The 20,569-nt window shown below is 47.4% G+C and overlaps 1 protein-coding gene across 1 annotated transcript in view; it reads left to right on the top strand.

Annotated features, from left to right (window-relative positions):
- Positions 1–20,569, top strand: part of LOC308136162 (copine-8-like) — a gene marked incomplete at its 3' end in the record, with an annotated part of 197,687 nt that overhangs the window by 55,058 nt on the left and 122,060 nt on the right. The window contains exon 2 of the mRNA XM_080504398.1: positions 8,481–8,521. Within this exon, the coding sequence (XP_080360524.1) occupies positions 8,481–8,521 (41 nt within the window). The remainder of the gene's footprint in view (positions 1–8,480; positions 8,522–20,569) is intronic.

The following is a 20,569-nucleotide window of genomic DNA, read 5'->3' as shown; positions in this document are numbered from 1 at the left end:
TCACCGTGGTGGTCTTTGTGGACCAGGTGGAGACAGGAGTCACGTGGTGGTCTTTGTGGACCAGGTGGAGACAGGAGTCACGTGGTGGTCTTTGTGGACCAGGTGGAGACAGGAGTCACGTGGTGGTCTTTGTGGACCAGGTGGAGACAGGAGTCACGTGGTGGTCTTTGTGGACCAGGTGGAGACAGGAGTCACGTGGTGGTCTTTGTGGACCAGGTGGAGACAGGAGTCACGTGGTGGTCTTTGTGGACCAGGTGGAGACAGGAGTCACGTGGTGGTCTTTGTGGACCAGGTGGAGACAGGAGTCACCGTGGTGGTCTTTGTGGACCAGGTGGAGACAGGAGTCACCGTGGTGGTCTTTGTGGACCAGGTGGAGACAGGAGTCACGTGGTGGTCTTTGTGGACCAGGTGGAGACAGGAGTCACCGTGTTGGACAGGTTCGTCCAGGTACAGCCGTTGTCTCAGCCGCTGTCCGGGTCATCCTGTCCAACGTCCCTACTTATGCGCCAGACGAGCTCCGAACTAAGGAGCTTTCCAGATGTGGGACAATAGTGTCCTGCTACAGAGACATGGCCTCTGGAACTAAGTCTCCGCTGCTGAAACACACGACATGTTTCAGGAGACAAGTCTTTGATCCTCAATAACCGGTGTGAGGAGCTCAGACTCCGTTTCCCTGTGAGAGGAAATGATTATGACGACATTGTCTTCACCAGCTCAGCTGGAATGAAATGTTTCTGTGGTGAGGAGGGACACGGTGACATCCTGTCTGCTGCTAGTCGACTCAGCCCGGCTCTGCAGAGTCCCCCGGTCTGGGGGTCCCCCCCCCCCCCACTGTGTGAATGTGAGCGTGAGTGAGGAGAGTGTGTCGGGTGGGGCTGGGGAGGAGGGAGAAAGAGTGAATGGCACTGAATGCAGCGTGAATGAAATAATTGTAAATATCACTGGTGAGGCGGAGGGAGAAAAAGAAGAGGGTAATGATAAAAAGAGTGGGCTTGTTGAGGAGCAGCAGGTGGAGGAGGAAGGAGCAGCAGAGCTGAACAGGTGGAGGAGGCAGAGATGGAGGAGGAAAAAGTTGAAAAAATACACCTCCAAAAAGGAAGAAGAAGACAAAAAACACAGAAGCAAAGAGAAGCTGTGGCGAGAACAGAGTGTCAGAAGACGGTGAAAGTGAATGTGTGTCAGACAGCAGTGATGTTTCTTTTAACAGTTCGCAAAAAACAACAAAAATACCCTACAGTGCAGAAAAATTAAAGATCTTTTTACAACAAACAAAAAATCAACACAGAGTGAAAATAGAAGCTCACTTCCCAGACCTCAGTCTTTATATTTCCTCGGCCAGACTCCATATGAGCAGTAGGAGGACGTCGTGTTAGTGTGTCTGATAGAGTGGACACAAATCAAGTCCAATAGGAAAACATGTTTATTTATCAAATCTAATTGTTTCTGTTTTGAAACTGTTATTTTACATGATTAAATAGCTAAGATTTTTATTTTTACAGAAATATATAACCATAAATAATATAATGTGAATTAACCACCAAAAAACCAGTCTTGTCCCAATCTAAAGAATCATTGATGCGCAGTAGAACCAGTGAGGAGGGGACATATATTTCACTGTTAACACCGTGATGAGGGACAACCTGCCTCATGGGGACAACGGACAGGTTTTCCTGGGACATTTCAAGCTGAGCGACTCTGAAACGGTCTAAATACTTGGGCTGGACCTGATTATTAGAATATTCAGGCTGCAGGCGCTCCATGATTGTATCCATACTTCACTCCTGGTTCACCTCCATGTGTTTCATCTCGTAACATAACGACCCAGAAACGATCTCACCTTCTGCTGCCGCCGCTCTCCACCTTTCCTCCACTAGTTTTTGTTTCACTTCAGGAGTTCTGAGCCTCTGGATCTTTATTTGCTTTTAAATAGTGATTGTTCAGACGGGGAGACGGAGGATCTGCTCACACAAACACCCAGCAGCTCTGGAACATGAGCAGTCGGTGCACTCAGATCGTGCGTTTGTCCGCAGAGGGTCGGAGCCTAGCGCACAGGGAATCCATATTTCACAGTGGAAAATAGACCCTGGGTCCAGGGGGTCCATGTGCAATACTACACGGGCATTTTTTCAAACCGCTTCCCTCCCAGAGTCTATGCTTGCTGCGCGCATGCACCACTGCCAGAGAAAATAGTTCTGCTCATGTGGGAGCAACAAATATCCTCCATCGTGGCAAGAATCACTTATTATTGTAGTTGTCATGGTGGTAACGTTCATAGCGTATTGTTGTAGTGCAGGGGCAGGCAACCTTTAACGCTCAAAGAGCCATTTGTCCCGTTTCCCACTGAACACAACACCCAGAGACACACATTTTATTTTGACAGTCCCACAGGAAGACCATGCCAGGAGGACACTACCCACCAGTCTTTTATTTTGACAGTCCCCCAGGAAGACCATGCCAGGAGGACACGACACACCAGTCTTTTATTTTGACAGTCCCCCAGTAGACCATGCCAGGAGGACACTACACACCAGTCTTTTATTTTGACAGTCCCCCAGGAAGACCATGCCAGGAGGACACTACACACCAGTCTTTTATTTTGACAGTCCCACAGGAAGACCATGCCAGGAGGACACTACACACAAAACCTTCTTCACTGCTGGTTGACAACTTACAACTAACAAAAACACAACACAACACAATCATTACCAACCATGAGTGTGATGGTGTGTCTTTAATGTCCTTTAGTTGTTGTGGAATTCACTAGAATGTTCCGTCACTCTCAACAAGTCTGTAATGAACCTCCCGGAACTGTCGTCTTTTACTGTGAAAGGTACAGGAAGCTCCCAGCTTCAGACACCAGTTGAGCCGCTGTCATGACCTGCAGCCGCAATTCTACCTTCTTCATCCTTTATTGTTGTAATGACGTCACATCGCTGCTCGTTCACGACCCTACATTTTACCACTCTTTGTAGCGGGACTGAGCTCTGGGTGGCCTTGCCTCCTTACGTCCCTCTCTGGGTGGCCTTGCCTCCTTACGTCCCTCTCTGGGTGGCCTTGCTTCCTTACGTTCCTCTCTGGGTGGCTTTGCTTCCTTACGTCCCTCTCTGGGTGGCCTTGCTTCCTTACGTTCCTCTCTGGGGGGCCTTGCTTCCTTACGTTCCTCTCTGGGTGGCCTTGCTTCCTTACGTTCCTCTCTGGGTGGCCTTGCTTCCTTACGTTCCTCTCTGGGTGGCTTTGCTTCCTTACGTCCCTCTCTGGGTGGCCTTGCCTCCTTACGTCCCTCTCTGGGTGGCCTTGCTTCCTTACGTTCCTCTCTGGGTGGCCTTGCTTCCTTACGTTCCTCTCTGGGTGGCCTTGCTTCCTTACGTTCCTCTCTGGGTGGCCTTGCTTCCTTACGTTCCTCTCTGGGTGGCCTTGCTTCCTTACGTTCCTCTCTGGGGGGCCTTGCTTCCTTACGTTCCTCTCTGGGTGGCTTTGCTTCCTTACGTCCCTCTCTGGGTGGCCTTGCCTCCTTACGTCCCTCTCTGGGTGGCCTTGCTTCCTTACGTTCCTCTCTGGGTGGCCTTGCTTCCTTACGTTCCTCTCTGGGTGGCCTTGCTTCCTTACGTTCCTCTCTGGGTGGCCTTGCTTCCTTACGTTCCTCTCTGGGTGGCCTTGCTTCCTTACGTTCCTCTCTGGGGGGCCTTGCTTCCTTACGTTCCTCTCTGGGTGGCCTTGCTTCCTTACGTTCCTCTCTGGGTGGCTTTGCCTCCTTACGTCCCTCTCTGGGTGGCCTTGCCTCCTTACGTCCCTCTCTGGGTGGCCTTGCCTCCTTACGTCCCTCTCTGGGTGGCCTTGCCTCCTTACGTCCCTCTCTGGGTGGCCTTGCCTCCTTACGTCCCTCTCTGGGTGTCCTTGCCTCCGTACGTCCCTCTCTGGGTGGCTTTGCCTCCTTACGTCCCTCTCTGGGTGGCCTTGCCTCCTTACGTCCCTCTCTGGGTGGCTTTGCCTCCTTACGTCCCTCTCTGGGTGGCCTTGCCTCCTTACGTCCCTCTCTGGGTGGCCTTGCCTCCTTACGTCCCTCTCTGGGTGGCCTTGCTTCCTTACGTTCCTCTCTGGGTGGCCTTGCTTCCTTACGTTCCTCTCTGGGTGGCTTTGCCTCCTTACGTCCCTCTCTGGGTGGCCTTGCCTCCTTACGTCCCTCTCTGGGTGGCCTTGCCTCCTTACGTCCCTCTCTGGGTGGCCTTGCCTCCTTACGTCCCTCTCTGGGTGGCCTTGCCTCCTTACGTCCCTCTCTGGGTGGCCTTGCCTCCTTACGTTCCTCTCTGGGTGGCTTTGCCTCCTTACATCCCTCTCTGGGTGGCCTTGCCTCCTTACATCCCTCTCTGGGTGGCCTTGCTTCCTTACGTCCCTCTCTGGGTGGCCTTGCCTCCTTACATCCCTCTCTGGGTGGCCTTGCCTCCTTACGTCCCTCTCTGGGTGGCCTTGCCTCCTTACGTCCCTCTCTGGGTGGCCTTGCCTCCTTACGTCCCTCTCTGGGTGGCCTTGCCTCCTTACGTCCCTCTCTGGGTGGCCTTGCCTCCTTACGTCCCTCTCTGGGTGGCCTTGCTTCCTTACGTCCCTCTCTGGGTGGCCTTGCCTCCTTACGTCCCTCCAGGATGAAGTGCAGTGGGACGGAGGCTCCAGGTCTATGCAGACATGTATGTGTGGTTTCATGACAAAAACAATGCACAGCACCACCTCATGGCCTGCTGACAACATAGTTTTTATACAATTTTGTATTGAAATTTTATATAATCACTATCAAACTTTGGCACTGCTTTGTCTCACACTGAATACTAAACATGAGCTCAGCTGAAGACCATCAGAAACCTGCTGCTGGAGGTCATTGTTATGAAGCTGCATGAGTCCAAACAGAGGAGTGCTCAGGTGTTTCTGCTGGAACTGTTTCTGTGGTCCACTGTGTGCATTTGTCACCAGGTGAGTCAAACATGAGCAGCGTGTTGAAGCCACTGAGTTACCGATGACGTCTCACAGCTGCTTGTAGAACCTGCGGGGCAGTTCACGTCGTTTAAGCAGAGAGACTGACTTCACCTATCTTAGGGCTGCAACAACGAATCGATAAAATCCGATAAAATCCGATAAAATTCGATAAAATTCGATAAAATTCGATAAAATTCGATAAAATTCGATAAAATCCGATAAAATCCGATAAAATCCGATAAAATTCGATAAAATTCGATAAAATTCGATAAAATTCGATAAAATTCGATAAAATCCGATAAAATCCGATAAAATCCGATAAAATTCGATAAAATTCGATAAAATTCGATTATTAACAGTGTTGGCAACGAATTTCATCATTGATTCGTTGAGTCGATTTATGCGCCACTCGCCATGTTGGGGAGCCGTTTACTTCACCTGGAGTTTTGTCAAAGCTGGAATAAAGTTAAAATAAAGTGAACAGAGCGAAGCTGAGGCAGAGTGGAGGCGGGACAATAGAACCTGTGAGAGACACCCTGTCCTGGACCACACGTCACTGAGCACCGGCACACATTTAACTGTTTACACACCTGATGAGCAGAGCAGAGCTGCTCTGTGAAGCTCTTCTGTTAGTTTGACTTTCCCTTCACAGCAGAGGACATAAGACCTGTGGGACAAAACCCACCAAGAGGCTCCACCTGGTCCCACCCAGCAAGGACCTTGTAGAGCATTTAGACGAGTTTTATTTTGACATTTCATTGTATTTTGCACCAGAATGTTTCATTAAAATTGACTTTATGTTGAGATTGTAATCATTTTCAGTTCTAACTGTTTGATCTTGTAAAAATATAGACATTTAATTCAATACACTGTGACCACGACGCAGAAAAACTTTGAAGTGTAAATTTAAAGGTTATTATATCAATATTTGACCAGTCTGGTCACTCAGGATGAACCTGGACTGTATGTGGTCCCTGAAGTACTTTAAATATTATTTAATAATTATCTTGTATATATCTTATATACATGTAGATATATTGTATACATCTTTGTATTGGTTCATTTCTGCACTTTGAAATAACTATAACATAGTTGGTGTTTGGTTAAGATCAACTGGTCCTACAATTTGAAATGTTTTTTTTTCTTATTTTTTTTTTTTACCTATTCATCGATTAGTCGAAAAAAATAATCGACCAATTAATCAATTATTAAAATAATGGTTAGTTGCAGCCCTAGTCTATCTTATGCACTGCTGACAGGGACACTGGAGGTGGTGGAGGATGGTGGAGGAAGGTGGAGGATGGTGGAGGATGGTGGAGGAGTGTGGAGGAGCGTGGAGGACGGTGGAGGAAGGCGGAGGATGGCGGAGGATGGCGGAGGAGTGTGGAGGATGGTGGAGGATGGTGGACGGGGGTGGAGGAGCGTGGAGGGGGGTGGAGGATGGTGGAGGAGTGAGGAGGATGGTGGAGGGGGGTGGAGGATGGTGGAGGAGGGTGGAGGTGGGTGGAGGATGGTGGAGGAGTGTGGAGGGGGGTGGAGGAGCGTGGAGGGGGGTGGAGGGGGGTGGAGGAGTGTGGAGGGGGGTGGAGGATGGTGGAGGAGTGTGGAGGAGCGTGGAGGGGGGTGGAGGGGGGTGGAGGAGCGTGGAGGGGGTGGAGGGGGGTGGAGGGGGTGGAGGAGTGTGGAGGGGGTGGAGGATGGTGGAGGAGCGTGGAGGGGGGTGGAGGGGGGTGGAGGGGGTGGAGGAGTGTGGAGGATGGTGGAGGAGCGTGGAGGGGGTGGAGGAGCGTGGAGGGGGGTGGAGGGGGTGGAGGGGGTGGAGGAGTGTGGAGGGGGGTGGAGGATGGTGGAGGATGGTGGAGGAGCGTGGAGGGGGGTGGAGGGGGGTGGAGGAGTGTGGAGGATGGTGGAGGGGGGTGGAGGAGCGTGGAGGGGGGTGGAGGGGGTGGAGGGGGGTTGTGTTGACACGCTCACTGTGGGACAGTCATTCTGCGCCGTCACGGGGGCCGGAGATCCGTCCAGACCAGCCGGTGTTACACTGATTCCACTTAGGCCCACTTGGTAGAAGCCATGTCGGCTCTTCAGGGCCACTGGCCCTCCCCAGCTCGCACACCTTCAATAAATGATCATGACCGTGGGCGTATCAGGACTGTGAGGGACTGGCAGGAAAGCTTCAGAGATGCAGTCGCAGTGAGAAGTGGAAGATTTCACCTGCCAAATGGGATAAATGTCCAACAAAGAGGACTTAGTGGAAAACTCCCTCCCAGAGAGGAAGAGATGCAGAGGGGGAGGAGAGGAAGCAGAGGAGAGGAGGAAAGGAGGAGATTGTCTTCTCCTCCTCCTCATCTGGGAGGTCCAAGCGGAAAAGCTCATCGTCCATCAAACATTCATGATGGCCATCCCTCCTTGACAACAGAATCACATTTAGAAATCCCTCTGCACCCAAAACATGGCAGCGGGGGGCGGGGGGGGGGGGGGGGCTTCCAGGGAGAAAACCAAAAAACAATGTGCTGTGCTCATCTGGATGTCTTCACACTGGAAATCATAGAAATGACTCAATTTCTTTTCATATAACTTGTGGTTACCAGCCTCACTATGTTTTACCTTGGTGTTGAAATTGCGCCTATAAAAGAAGCCTGATGTGTTCTGATCTGATTCATCCTCAATGTTCATGGATTAAAATCTGTGTTGTCCATGGTACAAATACACATTTTCAAGTATTCCAAGCAATATATCAGCTCAACCTGTGAATGCAGGCGGGATAAGAGATGATGTCAGCGCCTCACACATTTCCTTATAAGGTCATTTGTTTGTAACACAACAGCAGGGGGCAGACAGTGAGACTGAGGTCAAATTACCAGCACTTAATGTGTAGGAAGGTTCAGCTCTGTTCATTAGGAAGGAGATTTGATGCTCATTGATCATGGAACTGGTTGATTTTCAAACAATGTCCAGCTCTGTCAGACAGCATCAGCTGGTTAAAGACCTCTCACACCACAACGCCCCCCAGCGTGCAATGCTTTACAAACGCTCCAGGAAAAGGCTTTTCTTAAACATGTAGTTCTCCATAAGCTCCACAGTCAGTCAGTAGGTTTCCTGCTCATGTGTGAGTAGATGAACCATAACAGAGGAGATTTCAGAGTGTTTCTTTAGAATTTACCAGCTAAACTACAATAAAAGCTTTGCCGTCTGCTTGTGCATCCATTTGGAAATGAAGACACAACTGGTTCCATCAGCTCATCCTCCTGTGAACAGAACCTCGCTTAGATGTTTCTCAGTTATGTACACGCGTTGATTAAATGAGGCTAAAAAAACAACAGTGCAGCTTTAATCAGAAACTCAACAACTACATCGGATTTTATCGAAAAAAATGGGTGTCATGGGTAAACAAGTTTTGGGGTGAGTGAGGAAGGTTATGGAGGGAGTTTTAATCATCTCGCAACTTTGAAGTCACATTTTCTCTCTGTGGTGCAGTTACATGTTTTGTAAAGGCAATTCTGTGTTCCCTTGTTTTTCAGGAACCTTCTGGATAGAGACACTTTCTCTAAGTCTGATCCAAGTAAGGAAACACACACACACACACACACACACACACACACACACACACACACACACACACACACACACACACACACACACACACACACACACACACACACACACACACGCACACACAGTGTTTTTTAAAGACCCAGTCATTTGTTTTGATGGAGAAACATCAGATGATGAAACAGGCCTTCCTCTGGTAACTATGATACTTTTATTCTTGTGTCTTTGCAGAATGCGTCTGTGTTAAGTGTACAGGTGAATTGAGTATGTTCAGAATCACACCTTGAACATTGTATATCTTAAATGTTCCAGTTGACTTTGTAGTTTTATATCCATAACATTTAACTTTGAGCTGTTTTGAGAAATGAGAAACCTGACACCAAAACAGAGTCTTTAGTGTCTGTGCCTACTGTTTGGCAGCCCCGTTGGCCCTAAACGTAGTGCGCTGTGTGATTTTGGCCATTTTTTTCTTTGTACTCTCGTCTTGACAAGTTTCCTCACGGTCTGTCCCAGCGTCCGTGAGGGACCGTGGGGAGAAAGTGGCTGCTGAGTCCCGGAGGCTCCAAGGCGCACTACTGTTCATCCCGCGGTCTATCACGGATGCAAGCACGTTCCCTCAAGGCCTGTCACATTCTGGTGGGACTCTTCATGTTTCTCGTGTTCTGAGGAAGGTCTAGCACGTTATTCACATTCTGTCAAGGCTTTCTACGGGTAGAATGTGGACACCGGGCCATTTTGAAGCATGTTTATGCCCCAAAGGGACACCAATCATCGTATCCTGAGACATTGATGGGATAACTTCATGAATGTCCAAGATGAAGAGTCTGTGTTTGCATGTATGCTGGGTGCATACATACCTCTTGCTTTCTTTTTCGGTGGCATAGCTTGTAGTAGGTGTTTTGTCGTTGATTGCTCAGACTCGAATGAAACTCCTCTACCGGGCCCAGCTTTTATATACTTCCTCCCAGATGGTGGCGCCGTGGCACACCTTAGTAGAACAATGTGTCGGGTCTCCAAACCGTCATATGCCAGGACAAGCCACGATTGAATGTGATGAAACGGATACCATACACCGTAGCTTGCCGTGAAAACTGTGATGAAGCTGTGATAAAATGTGAGGCAACCATGAAACAATCGTGACAGAATGCACACCAAATGTAACAGAACGTGACAAAACGTGAAAATACCGTGGGATGCCGGGAAATACACAAGCTTCCTGTCCCACTACGGACCACCTCCAAGTCGGCCTGGCTCCTCTCCAGTCCAGCAACGATGTAGAGTGAGCTAAGCACCGGTTCAGCCCCTGATTGGCCGGGGCTTTGGCGGTGGAAAGACAACGAACTGGTGCCAAGTCTGGCCCTGGCTCCAAACTAGCACCTGGTTCTTTCGGTGGAAAAGCCCCCAGGGACACTGACTGCCCCCATGGTCAGCCAGTCACTGATTGGTCGGGGCCCTCAGGATTCGACCTTACCAAAAGCTTTTACAGAGATTCCATCTTCAAGCTGCTGCTCCAGCTCTTTGAGGGAGGAGGTGAGAAGCTTGAAGCAGCTCACCCAGTGTCAGCATCCTGTGAACACCAAAGGCCTGCAACCAAAGTCCTCAACTCCTCAAATCCTGATCTCTGAGGAGTTGAGTCTGATCTCCCATCAACCAGGGAAACCAACCAGTTTCCCCATGATGAGACCGGGTAAATGACACCTCACAGAACCTATTGTGCTTTTCCTGGACCAGCAGGAAAACCATCACAGACCTGAGCGACCAGCTCCTCAGTCTGGACAAAAGGAACAACCAGGAGCTGTAAAGAAGGACTCCTGAAACATCAACTTCATCTTCTTCTCCTCAGCCTGCAGAACCAGCAACCACAGTTAGCAGGAGGTGCTAACTACAGGAGAAGACACCAGCTTCCCTCCAGCAGGACAACAACTGAACTCCTTCAAGGAAGTGGGAACAACAACTGGGCTTTACCTGAGATTAGTTAAACCTGATGCTATGATAGAACTGTTTAACGTTTGTGGTGATGTGATGATTCTATTACTTGTGATTAGGCTCTGTTGATGATAATATTAGTAGTAATCATCAATCGGTGAACCAACGTTAGCTCTGCCACAGACACAGGGCCTGCATGCTAATCTTTGCTTTACTAACTAGTTAACAATCCGACACATATCACATCAAAGATGAGGGATGGCTTTATACCACTTTTCTACATCCAATACCGATACTGCAGCCTTGAGGATTGGTCGATACCGATCCGATTCTTTTTGTCACTCTAAAAGTTGTTAATAATACGTAATGCATATAAGTAAGTATGTATGTATGCAATTTGTTTGATACCGACATCTAAAAACATCAAGTTTATATATATATATATATATATATATATATATATATATATATATATATATATATATATATATATATATATATATATATATATATATACATATACATATATATATATATATATATATATACATAAATAAATTCCCCTCTCGTCCTCCGTGGGCGGTCACCTGTTTTTTCTATTCCAAGCTCGGATCCTCTACCAGAGGCCTGGGAGCTTGAGGGTCCTGGTCCTCTACCAGAGGCCTGGGAGCTTGAGGGTCCTGCGCAGTATCTTTGCTGTTCAAAGTACTGCACTTTTCTGGACTGAGATGTCCGAGGTTGTTCCAGGGATCTGCTGTAGCCACTCCTCCAGTTTGGGGGTTACTGCCCCGAGGGCACTACTGTCACCTTCACCTTCCAAGCCTCTCCAGCTCCTCTCTGAGCCCTTGGTGTTTCTCAAGTTTCTCATGTTCCTTCTTTCTGATGTTACCATCACTTGGTATTGCTGCATCCACCACCACGGCTTTCCTCTGCCCTTTATCAACCACCACGATGTCTGGTTGGTTCTCCATTACCATCCTGTCTGTCTGTATCTGGAAGTCCCACAGGATCTTCATCGGTCATTCTCCACCACCTTTGGGGGGGTCTCCCACTGTGACCTTGGGGTTTCCAGACCATACTCTGCACAGATGTTTTGGTACACTGTGCCAGCCACTTGGTTATGGCGTTCCATGTATGCTTTCCTAGCCAGCATCTTGCACCCTGCAGTTATGTGCTGGATTGTCTCAGGTGCCTCTTTGCACAGTCTACACCTTGGGTCTTGTCTGGTGTGGTAGATCTGGGCTTCTATGGCTCTGGTGCTCAGAGCCTGCTCCTGTGCAGCCAGGATGAGGGCCTCTGTGCTGTCCTGTAGGCCAGCCCTCTCTCGCCATTGGTAGGACTTCTTGAGATCAGCCACTTCAGTTAAGTTCCGGTGGTACATCCCATGTAGGGGCTTGTCCTCCCATGATGGTCCCTCTTCCAGCACCTCTTCATCTCGCCATTGTCTGAGACTTTCGTTGAGTATGTCATCCGTTGGAGCCCTGTCCTTGATGTACGTATGGAGCTTGGATGTTTCATCCTGGATAGTGGCTCTCACGCTCACTAGTCCTCGGCCTCCTTCCTTACGGCTAGCATACAGTCTCAAGGTGCTGGATTTGGGATGGAACCCACCATGCATGGTGAGGAGCTTTCGTGTCTTAACATCCGTGGTCTGTATCTCTTCCTTTGGCCACCTTATTATACCCGCAGGGTACCTGATCACTGGCAGGGCGTAGCTGTTTATTGCCCTGGACTTGTTCTTGCCATTGAGCTGGCTTATTATTTCTTTATATCTAAAGATGCTCTAAATGAACTCCTCCTCTCCTCTCTGCTGCAGCTCAGCACTGAACCGTCCGGTTTTGCCGCCTCCCCTTCAGACACTTCTTTTGCAAACGTTGCACTCACCTGTTTAACATTTCTCCTCCGTTAGCGTAAAATCATTCCACATGGCAGACATGACCATGATCAAAGTGAAGTTGAGGATATATGAGATAGTTTGGGCTTATGGATCGGATCGGACGGGTTCTAATAAAAAAATCCAATACCTGATCCAGTCATTTTGGCCTGGATCGGACTTGATACCGATCCAGTGGATCAGATCGGACCATCCCTATCAAAGACCACATCACACAGTAACTGAACACCTACTGACGTTTTACAAAACAAGTCTCATTCACATCAATGCATTGAGGTACTCCCTCCCTGCTCTTGCCACTCCCTCCCCACGTTTACAAAACAAGTCTCATTCACATCAAGTCATTCTAGAAATGGTCCTTTAGCAGAGCCACACAGGAAGCAGACGCTAAAGACTAGCTTCCATGTTCCATTGTTCTCCAGCACATGGTGGAGACCCAGGACAGACGTCCTGCTCTCTGATAACCTCCATTTGAATGTAGTTTCTTGTGGTCCGCCATCTTGTTTTGTAGTTCATCACACGTCTCACACACACACTCCCTCCATGTCTCTCGCTTTCTCTCTCTACACACAAAAAGCTGTATATAGGTAGTTGGAATCTGTTTTTTTTTGTTTTCATTGTAAATAAATATCATTTTTGGAATCATACTTGCTGTTTTATTAATGAGCACAAAGGTGACTGAAATGTCGACCTCTTCTGTGTCAAGAACTCCAAAATCCTTCAATCTTCACTGTTTATTCAAGAGGCTGCTGGTGGGGAATCCAAGATGGCCGACAAAATGGCCCCTTCCAGTTATCACCGCCATTTTGTTTGGAATCACCACCACAGCACCACTGTCTGTGGGAGGCAGTAGCACGTGATCCACAACGTGATTGTACTTCTCCAGAATTTCAACCCCACGGAGGAGGAACCAAGATGGCGGAGTGAATACGGGGACTTATGCAGGCTCTGTAAAGACAGACTGCTTTTAAGCGCTTGTCTTTATCATTGACGAACAATTTACCCACATTTTTGGATTTGGATCAAGTGATTGTCTGTTCTATTTGGTACCTCTTAGCACCACTTACTGAGCCATAATAACAGATCATACCTTCGACGCGACTGCTCTCATGGAAACGTGAAAATGTCTGAGTTGGAAGACTTCACACTCATTCTAGAAATCCCCCACCCCCAAAAAACAAAGGAGAGAAGACCGAAGTCAGGCCATTGATAATGTGAGTGAAGCTATTTTACACGCTGTGCAAATCTTAACAACAAAAATGGACGAACAAACCAAACTCTTTGAAAGGCTTGGAAAAGAAAATTGAAGTGAACACAGCCGCTATCGGTGGCAACAAAAAGGACTTGATACACCGGAGGCTAAAATGTCTGAACTCCAAAAGGAAAATCGGACGCTCAAGGAAGCCGTTGCTGAACAAGGACGATACAAAAGGTGGTGGAACCTGCGGCTGAACGGTCTGCCTGAAAACGAAGGTGAAAACATCAGAGATGCTGTCATCGGTATTCTGACACGAGTGATCCCGGGGTCAGTGGAGTGGCTTCGCCAGGAAATTTACCTTGTACATCGCCTGGGAAAAAAAAGTTCTTTAAAGACTTTTATGTGCTTCTCTTTGTTTTGATCTGTCATTCCTGCTTTGTTTTCCTCTAACTAAATGTGACATCTGTCTCTTAAAAGCACTCTAAAAATAACTAAACATGGAAGGAAAATACTTCTCAAGACTTTTTCTTTCTTTTTTTTACCATCCACTTTGAGTGCCACTTTTTCCCAGCACCACCTGGCTCCATCCAATAGAAAACCCACACTGCATGTGTGTGCTTATATAATTGATGAGCTCTTAGAATCGCGGATTGGAACTTTAAATGTCAGACGGCGGGAAAGGCGGACGAGCATCTTCTTTCAGTCCAACGTTCATTCAAGGAGGCACTTGTGCTGCGTCCATGTCTCTGCTCTGCTGACAGCAGTGGCCCCAGTCACACAGCATTAAACCGCCTCGGCAGACACACACACACACACACACACACACACACACACACACACACACACACACACACACACACACACACACACACACACACACACACACACATCTACGGCCTCGAGCAAGCTCACATACCATATTCATATTAGCTAATATAGCTGAACAGCAATCCAGCATTTCTCTTTTGTGCTTGTGCGTGTTTCCGTGTTAATGTGCGTTGTAGGGATTTCTGACCTCATAGGGATCAGTAGGGACCATCTGTGTTGTGTTTGACTGTCGATAATGATTAATAATGATCAAAGATAGTTATTAATAATGTTGAAATGTAATCTGATGTGTATCAGAACCTCGGAGCTCCACCTGTTCAACAGGAAATGATAGCCAATTCAGTTCTATCAGTCTCATAAGATATACTAAACACTTCATCAGGAATTTGAATTAATAGTTAAATTAATTACAATTACCAGAATTAACAGTAAAGATTGAAGGATTTTGGAGTTCTTGACACAGAAGAGTCGACGTTTCATTCTCCTTTGTGCTCATTAATAAAACAGCAAGTATGATTCCAAAAACTATATTTATTTACCATGATGTGTGTAGGTGTGTGCATGTATGTGTGTGGAGAGAGAGAGAGAGAGAGAGAGAGAGAGAGAGAGAGAGAGAGAGAGAGAGAGAGAGAGAGAGAGAGAGAGAGAGAGAGAGAGAGAGAGAGAGAGAGAGAGAGAGAGAGAGAGAGAGAGAGAGAGAGAGAGAGAGAGAGAGAGACATGTGCTGGAACTACAAAACAGGTTTAACTATTCTCAGGTAAAGCCCAGTTGTTGTTCCCACTTCCTTGAAGGAGTTCAGTTGTCCTGCTGGAGGGAAGCTGGTGTCTTCTCTTGTAGTTAGCACCTCCTGCTAACTGTGGTTGCTGGTTCTGCAGGCTGAGGAGAAGAAGATGAAGTTGATGTTTCAGGAGTCCTTCTTTGCAGCTCCTGGTTGTTCCTTTTGTCCAGACTGAGGAGCTGGTCGCTCAGGTCTGTGATGGTTTTCCTGCTGGTTGAGGAAAACACAAAGAAGTTCTGTGAGGCGTCTTTCCCTGGTCCGTCCTGGAGGAACTGGTTGGTTTTCCTGGAGATCAGACTCTGGGTGCTGGTCTCTGGATCAGGGGAAGGTCTGACCCTCGTGGTCGGGTCAGCAGAGGAGTTGAGGAGTGAAGGCCTCTGGTTGCAGGCCTCTGGTGTTAGCTGTGTGCTAACACTGTATGCTAACGCTGGGTGAGTTCCTCCACCAACCTCCTCCAGTGAAGAACAGAAGCAAAAGCTTTTTGAGAGAATCTCTGCAAAGGCTTTTGGTGAAGGTTGGGGGATTTGAAGGTGTGAAATCCTGGGAGCCTCAGCCAATCGGTGACTGGATGAGTGCATGGGGGGGGGGGGGCATTCAGTCTCCTTTGAGCAGAAAGGGGGGAGGATTTGCATGCATGGGTCTGCAGTGTCTGCTGGACCCCTGCTGGGTGTGATGCTCAGGGCAAATGAAGATTGTCTTTCACCAGAAATGAACAAACTTTCTGTGGTGTTGAGAGATCCCAACAGTGTGTGTGTGTGTGTGTGTGTGTGTGTGTGTTGTGTCTCTGATGTGGGTCTCTTGGTGTGTGAATGGTTGAACACTTTGGTCACTTTGTTCAGCAGATTGTAGAAGAGCATTCAGCAGTGGTTTCAGAGTTTGCACCATTTGTATTCCCCATTTGAGGAAGATTGCGTCAGCTGCAGTTTTCAGTCCTCTGCACTCGCGACCAGAGTGATGAAGAGGAGGAGTTTAATGACAAGGCATCACTATATGAAGACGTGCGATTGACGTATCGCCTTTGTTTTCCCTCCTCCACAACAAAACACGGCAAGATCCCATGTCATCCGAGGCTTCGTGGCAGGATTGGAGGATGAGTGTATCTTGGATGAGCCGAGCCCCCGGCCCGCCACACGGCATCCAGAGCACTGCGCATCCAGCAGGCAGAGCGACAGCCTGCCAGAGCACAGCAAGTCTGACCACTTGTGCAGCCACAGCAGACCCAGATAATTGGGGACATGTGTTCTCTGTGTTCACGCTTAAAACCAGCATGGAGCTTTCAGCTTCGCTGTGACTCTCCAAAATGTTAGCCATGATACCCTGGCTATAAAAAGAAATAAACACGAACCCAACATATCGCAAATTGTCAAACCCAGAAAGACTTTCCTCCGATGCCATCACCGTTTAATGACTCCATGATGAAGTCGCTCATGTGGTTTCATCAGCTGGTGGCGCCTCATATATTTACTCAGGCATAAATTTACAATCAATTAATGCTGCAGCTAATGATAATGCATGTCGCCTCCTTGGATGGTGTTGCCATCTTAATTAGATGTCACAAGATTAGTTCCAATATATTTCTTGCAGATATCATACTGCCTCACGTGTCTGATTACCCAATTATATATTTATCTGTATATTTCTCCAAATGTGTGATTGTAGTGAATGTGGCGAAAATGATTTGTGGTGCTGCGTTTAAATTAATTCACCTTTTATCGTCTCAAAGTCTCTCTCCGGAAATATGGTTCTCTTTTTATAAATACTGTAAAAACCAGCAGAAGGAACCCCAGTACTATACAAACAGCTGGTTGTTAAATTGTCACATTTTTAGTATTTGGCTGTAAAAAAGTAATGTTTGATCTGACAATCAGGCATCCTTCTACTGAGGCCCAATTGACACAACAACAAAAAGCGAATACGTGAAAAACTCATGACAACGATGCTCAGAGCCACTGCAACTATCACTTTTTTTAAACTTTTCTTTGATACTCACGATTCCCCCTGCAGAGACAGCCACAGTTTATTGACCACTTTGATTGCACATGCTCTGCTGTGGTAAATGGTTCTTCTGCTGGTGGCATGACTTTCAGTCCGTATTCTAGTTTTATAGTCCATATTAGTTCATACTCTCCTCCAACAGGGCGGAATGAGAGCAGCAGAGCAGCAGCAAACAAACGATCTTTCTTCCAGAAGAATCTTTTGTATTTCCTTTAGACCCATCTTAAAGTTTATCTTACAACACAGACAAGAACCATCTTTATGCACTCATTGGATTTTTTCTGGACTCCGACACACGATAATACAAGGATGGTCATTAATTCATGATTTTGAACTTTGACTCAGATTGAGCCAATTGACAAAAAGTGCTGATAAACATTTACTGATATGCATAGTTATAAAAGTGTGGAGTTTCTCAAGCTTCAAAAATCACAGCTTGGCAACTAAAGCAACACACACACACACACACACACACACACACACACACACACACACACACACACACACACACACACACACACACACACACACACACACACACACACACACAGTACTCAGCTCTGCTCTGTCATGTTCTCGGAGGAGGAGGAGGAGGAGGAGGAGGAGGAGGAGGGGAGAAGCTGTGATGTCATTCTTTAACAGTGATCTATTCTCACTCACAAACACATTGCATGGACACAACATGAATACACAAAAACACATGTTCATATGGCGAGAAGGCATGCTTTTTAATGCTATTTAATGTTTTTTAATGCTTTTTAATGCTAATGCGAGGCTCGTTAGCTTGTCAGATTAGCATGTGCGATAAGAGCTTGGGTACGTCCGAAATGTCCCTCTGAACTCCTTATCTGTCGGCTTTCACTGAACCCGGAAGTGTTTTGTGTAGCAGCCATGATAAGGACTGTCTGAATTCTCAATAAGCAAAGAAGAGGAGGCTCGTTGTTTCCTTTGGAGCTCATGACGTCGATGGCGATCTACCAGTCGATCACAAAGGGAGTGTGGGTAGATCGCATGGCATTAAAAAAAATAGACGTCAGCCTATCATCCATCCCGTCACTTGATTGACATACAGAGCAGCCAGTCAGACGACATCTGACACGAAAACATCGCAAGTTCCCTCCAATTTTTAGCGCTCGGTATATTCTCTTAAACGAGAAAGAGTATAAAAGTGAGTGGTGGAGCTGGGCCAAGTCAGAAGATAAAAACGTATCACTTTCATACAGAATGGGAGGAGGACTGTTTTTTCACACCGACATTTTCGAAGTGCCTCATCTGCCAGTGTACAGTCGCAATACCAAAGAAGGGAAATGCGGAGCGGCATTATCGGACAGCTCATCGAAAATACGACACCGACTTTCTGCCGAAAAGCGAACAGCAGTCCTTTTTCCCCACAGCCAACTTCAAAAGCGGAAGCCGTCATGGATAAAAACAAGACGTCCTTCCAGGATGGAGAGATGGTGAAACAGGCCTTCGTTGAAGCAGCTGACTGTTTGTTCAGAGACTTTAAAAACAAGGCAGAAATATGATCTTGGATCAAAACGCTCCAGCTGTCAAGAAGTACAGTTACACGGCGCAGCGAAGCCATGGCGGAGGATTTAACCCAGCAACCTTAGGAGGACATGGCAGATTGCCACTGTTTCTCACTGCAGTTGTTGGACGAGTCTACAGATGTGAGTGACACAGCCCAGATGTGCATTTTCCTTCGTATGGTGTTTGCTGATTTGCCTGCGAAAGAGGAGCTATTAACAGTGCTGCCCATGAAAGAACAGACGTGAGGAGAGGACATATTTCATTCATTCAAAAACTTTATCGTGAAAATCCAGCTTCCAGTGTACAAACTGGTGTCCATCACCACGGATGGTGCAACATTGAGCTGAAGTCCACTTTTGGAATTTGCTCACAGAGGAAAAGTAACCCAACATGAGGAAATGTGCCTCCTTGACCACATTATTCGGCTCCACTTATTTGTGTGAGTCAGCCTTTTCCCACATGAAGATCTTAAAGTCAAAGTAGATCCACCATGACTGATGATCATTTAGAAGTGTGTTTGAGGCTGAATGTCAGCATCGACTGTCCGGACTATGCAACCCTGGCTGATTCCATTCAGTGCAAGTCATCAGACTCAGCTAATGACAAAAAATGTACATAGTTAATTGTGTTGTGTTGTGTTGTGCAATATGGGCTCATGTGGTTATGCAAGGCACATCAACATACATTCCATGTATAAAGAATTCTCAATGTTTTTATAAATAAATACAAGTTCTGCTTAGTTGAAGTCGGTAAATCTTTTTCATTTTATTAGTTCGCATGCTGAAAGAGTGTGAGCACCCCTGCTTTAGAGCCTCCTTTAGCCTAGGATAGCACTGATGCATACTTTCGCAAAAGAGACCAGCTCATGCTGCCCCACAATTCCTTGCGGCAACAACATTTAAAGGGACCTGCTCATCTGAGCGTTCAGAGAAACTGACGATGTCGGAAAAAGGGAGCAGATCTTGTAAGTTACGAAAGCAATAATCTGCATTGAACAACTTGAAATCATCTAAAACCCAATTGCGCTTTTTTGTATAGTCCATTTTTGGAAACTTGTAGTTCTTTCCCCCGCCACATCAGACGTCACTAACTTGCGCCGCCGTCGCATTATTATGACATCATAAAAGTGACAGTGCGGTCCGACTGTCTCACCAACGTGACCGCCTTTCACTAACTCCTTTAGGAAGCCTCCTAACACCTTCCACTGAACCCCGTGACGCCATCCACGGGTTCAGTGGAAGTCAATAGGGAAGGAGAAAGGAGGGACATTTCGGACGTACCCCAGAAAGTTTGTTCAATTAAGCTGATAATTGGGGGGCCTAATGGGGGGGGGGGGGGGGGGGTCACAGGGTCACAGATAGGGTCACGGATCCCTAGCTAATGAGCTTTGTCCCGCGCACTTTTGACCCCGGCCTCGGGTGAGGGTTAGAGGACCAACCCAAGCTGAAAGTGACTTGCTTTGCTTTATCTAAACCCCCCCCCCCACCATCCACGCCCACCACAGGAGATAGTAGGGGGCATCAGTCGGCGGCAGGTGGCCGGCACAATACAATTTCCTCTGGAATTTTCTAGTTTTTATGTCATTTGTCAACCAGTCCTGGCTGGTAAATAAACACTCAGATTACAGCCTGGATGGACGGACATGATTTCAACTTGTCTTGGACATGTATGGACGTTAAAATGATCTTCTGCTCAGTGGGTAGCTGTGATGCTAATGTTACAGCATTTATTAATTAGCAGTCTGGTCTCCAGTCCCCACAAGCAGAAGCTCACTTTACTGAAAAATGACAAGAACGTTATCTGATATGGACCCTTGTTATCCCAGCTGCTGGATTGGACCACCTGGGGGGGGGGGGGCAGTTCTAGCCCCTGGGCCTCATGTTTGTTCTGAGCAGTGGACACCCAGCGG

The sequence above is a fragment of the Blennius ocellaris genome (assembly GCF_963422515.1).
Source record: "Blennius ocellaris genome assembly, chromosome: 11".
NCBI classification, from domain to species: Eukaryota; Metazoa; Chordata; class Actinopteri; order Blenniiformes; family Blenniidae; genus Blennius; species Blennius ocellaris.
This window is presented reverse-complemented; position numbering and strand designations above follow the sequence as displayed.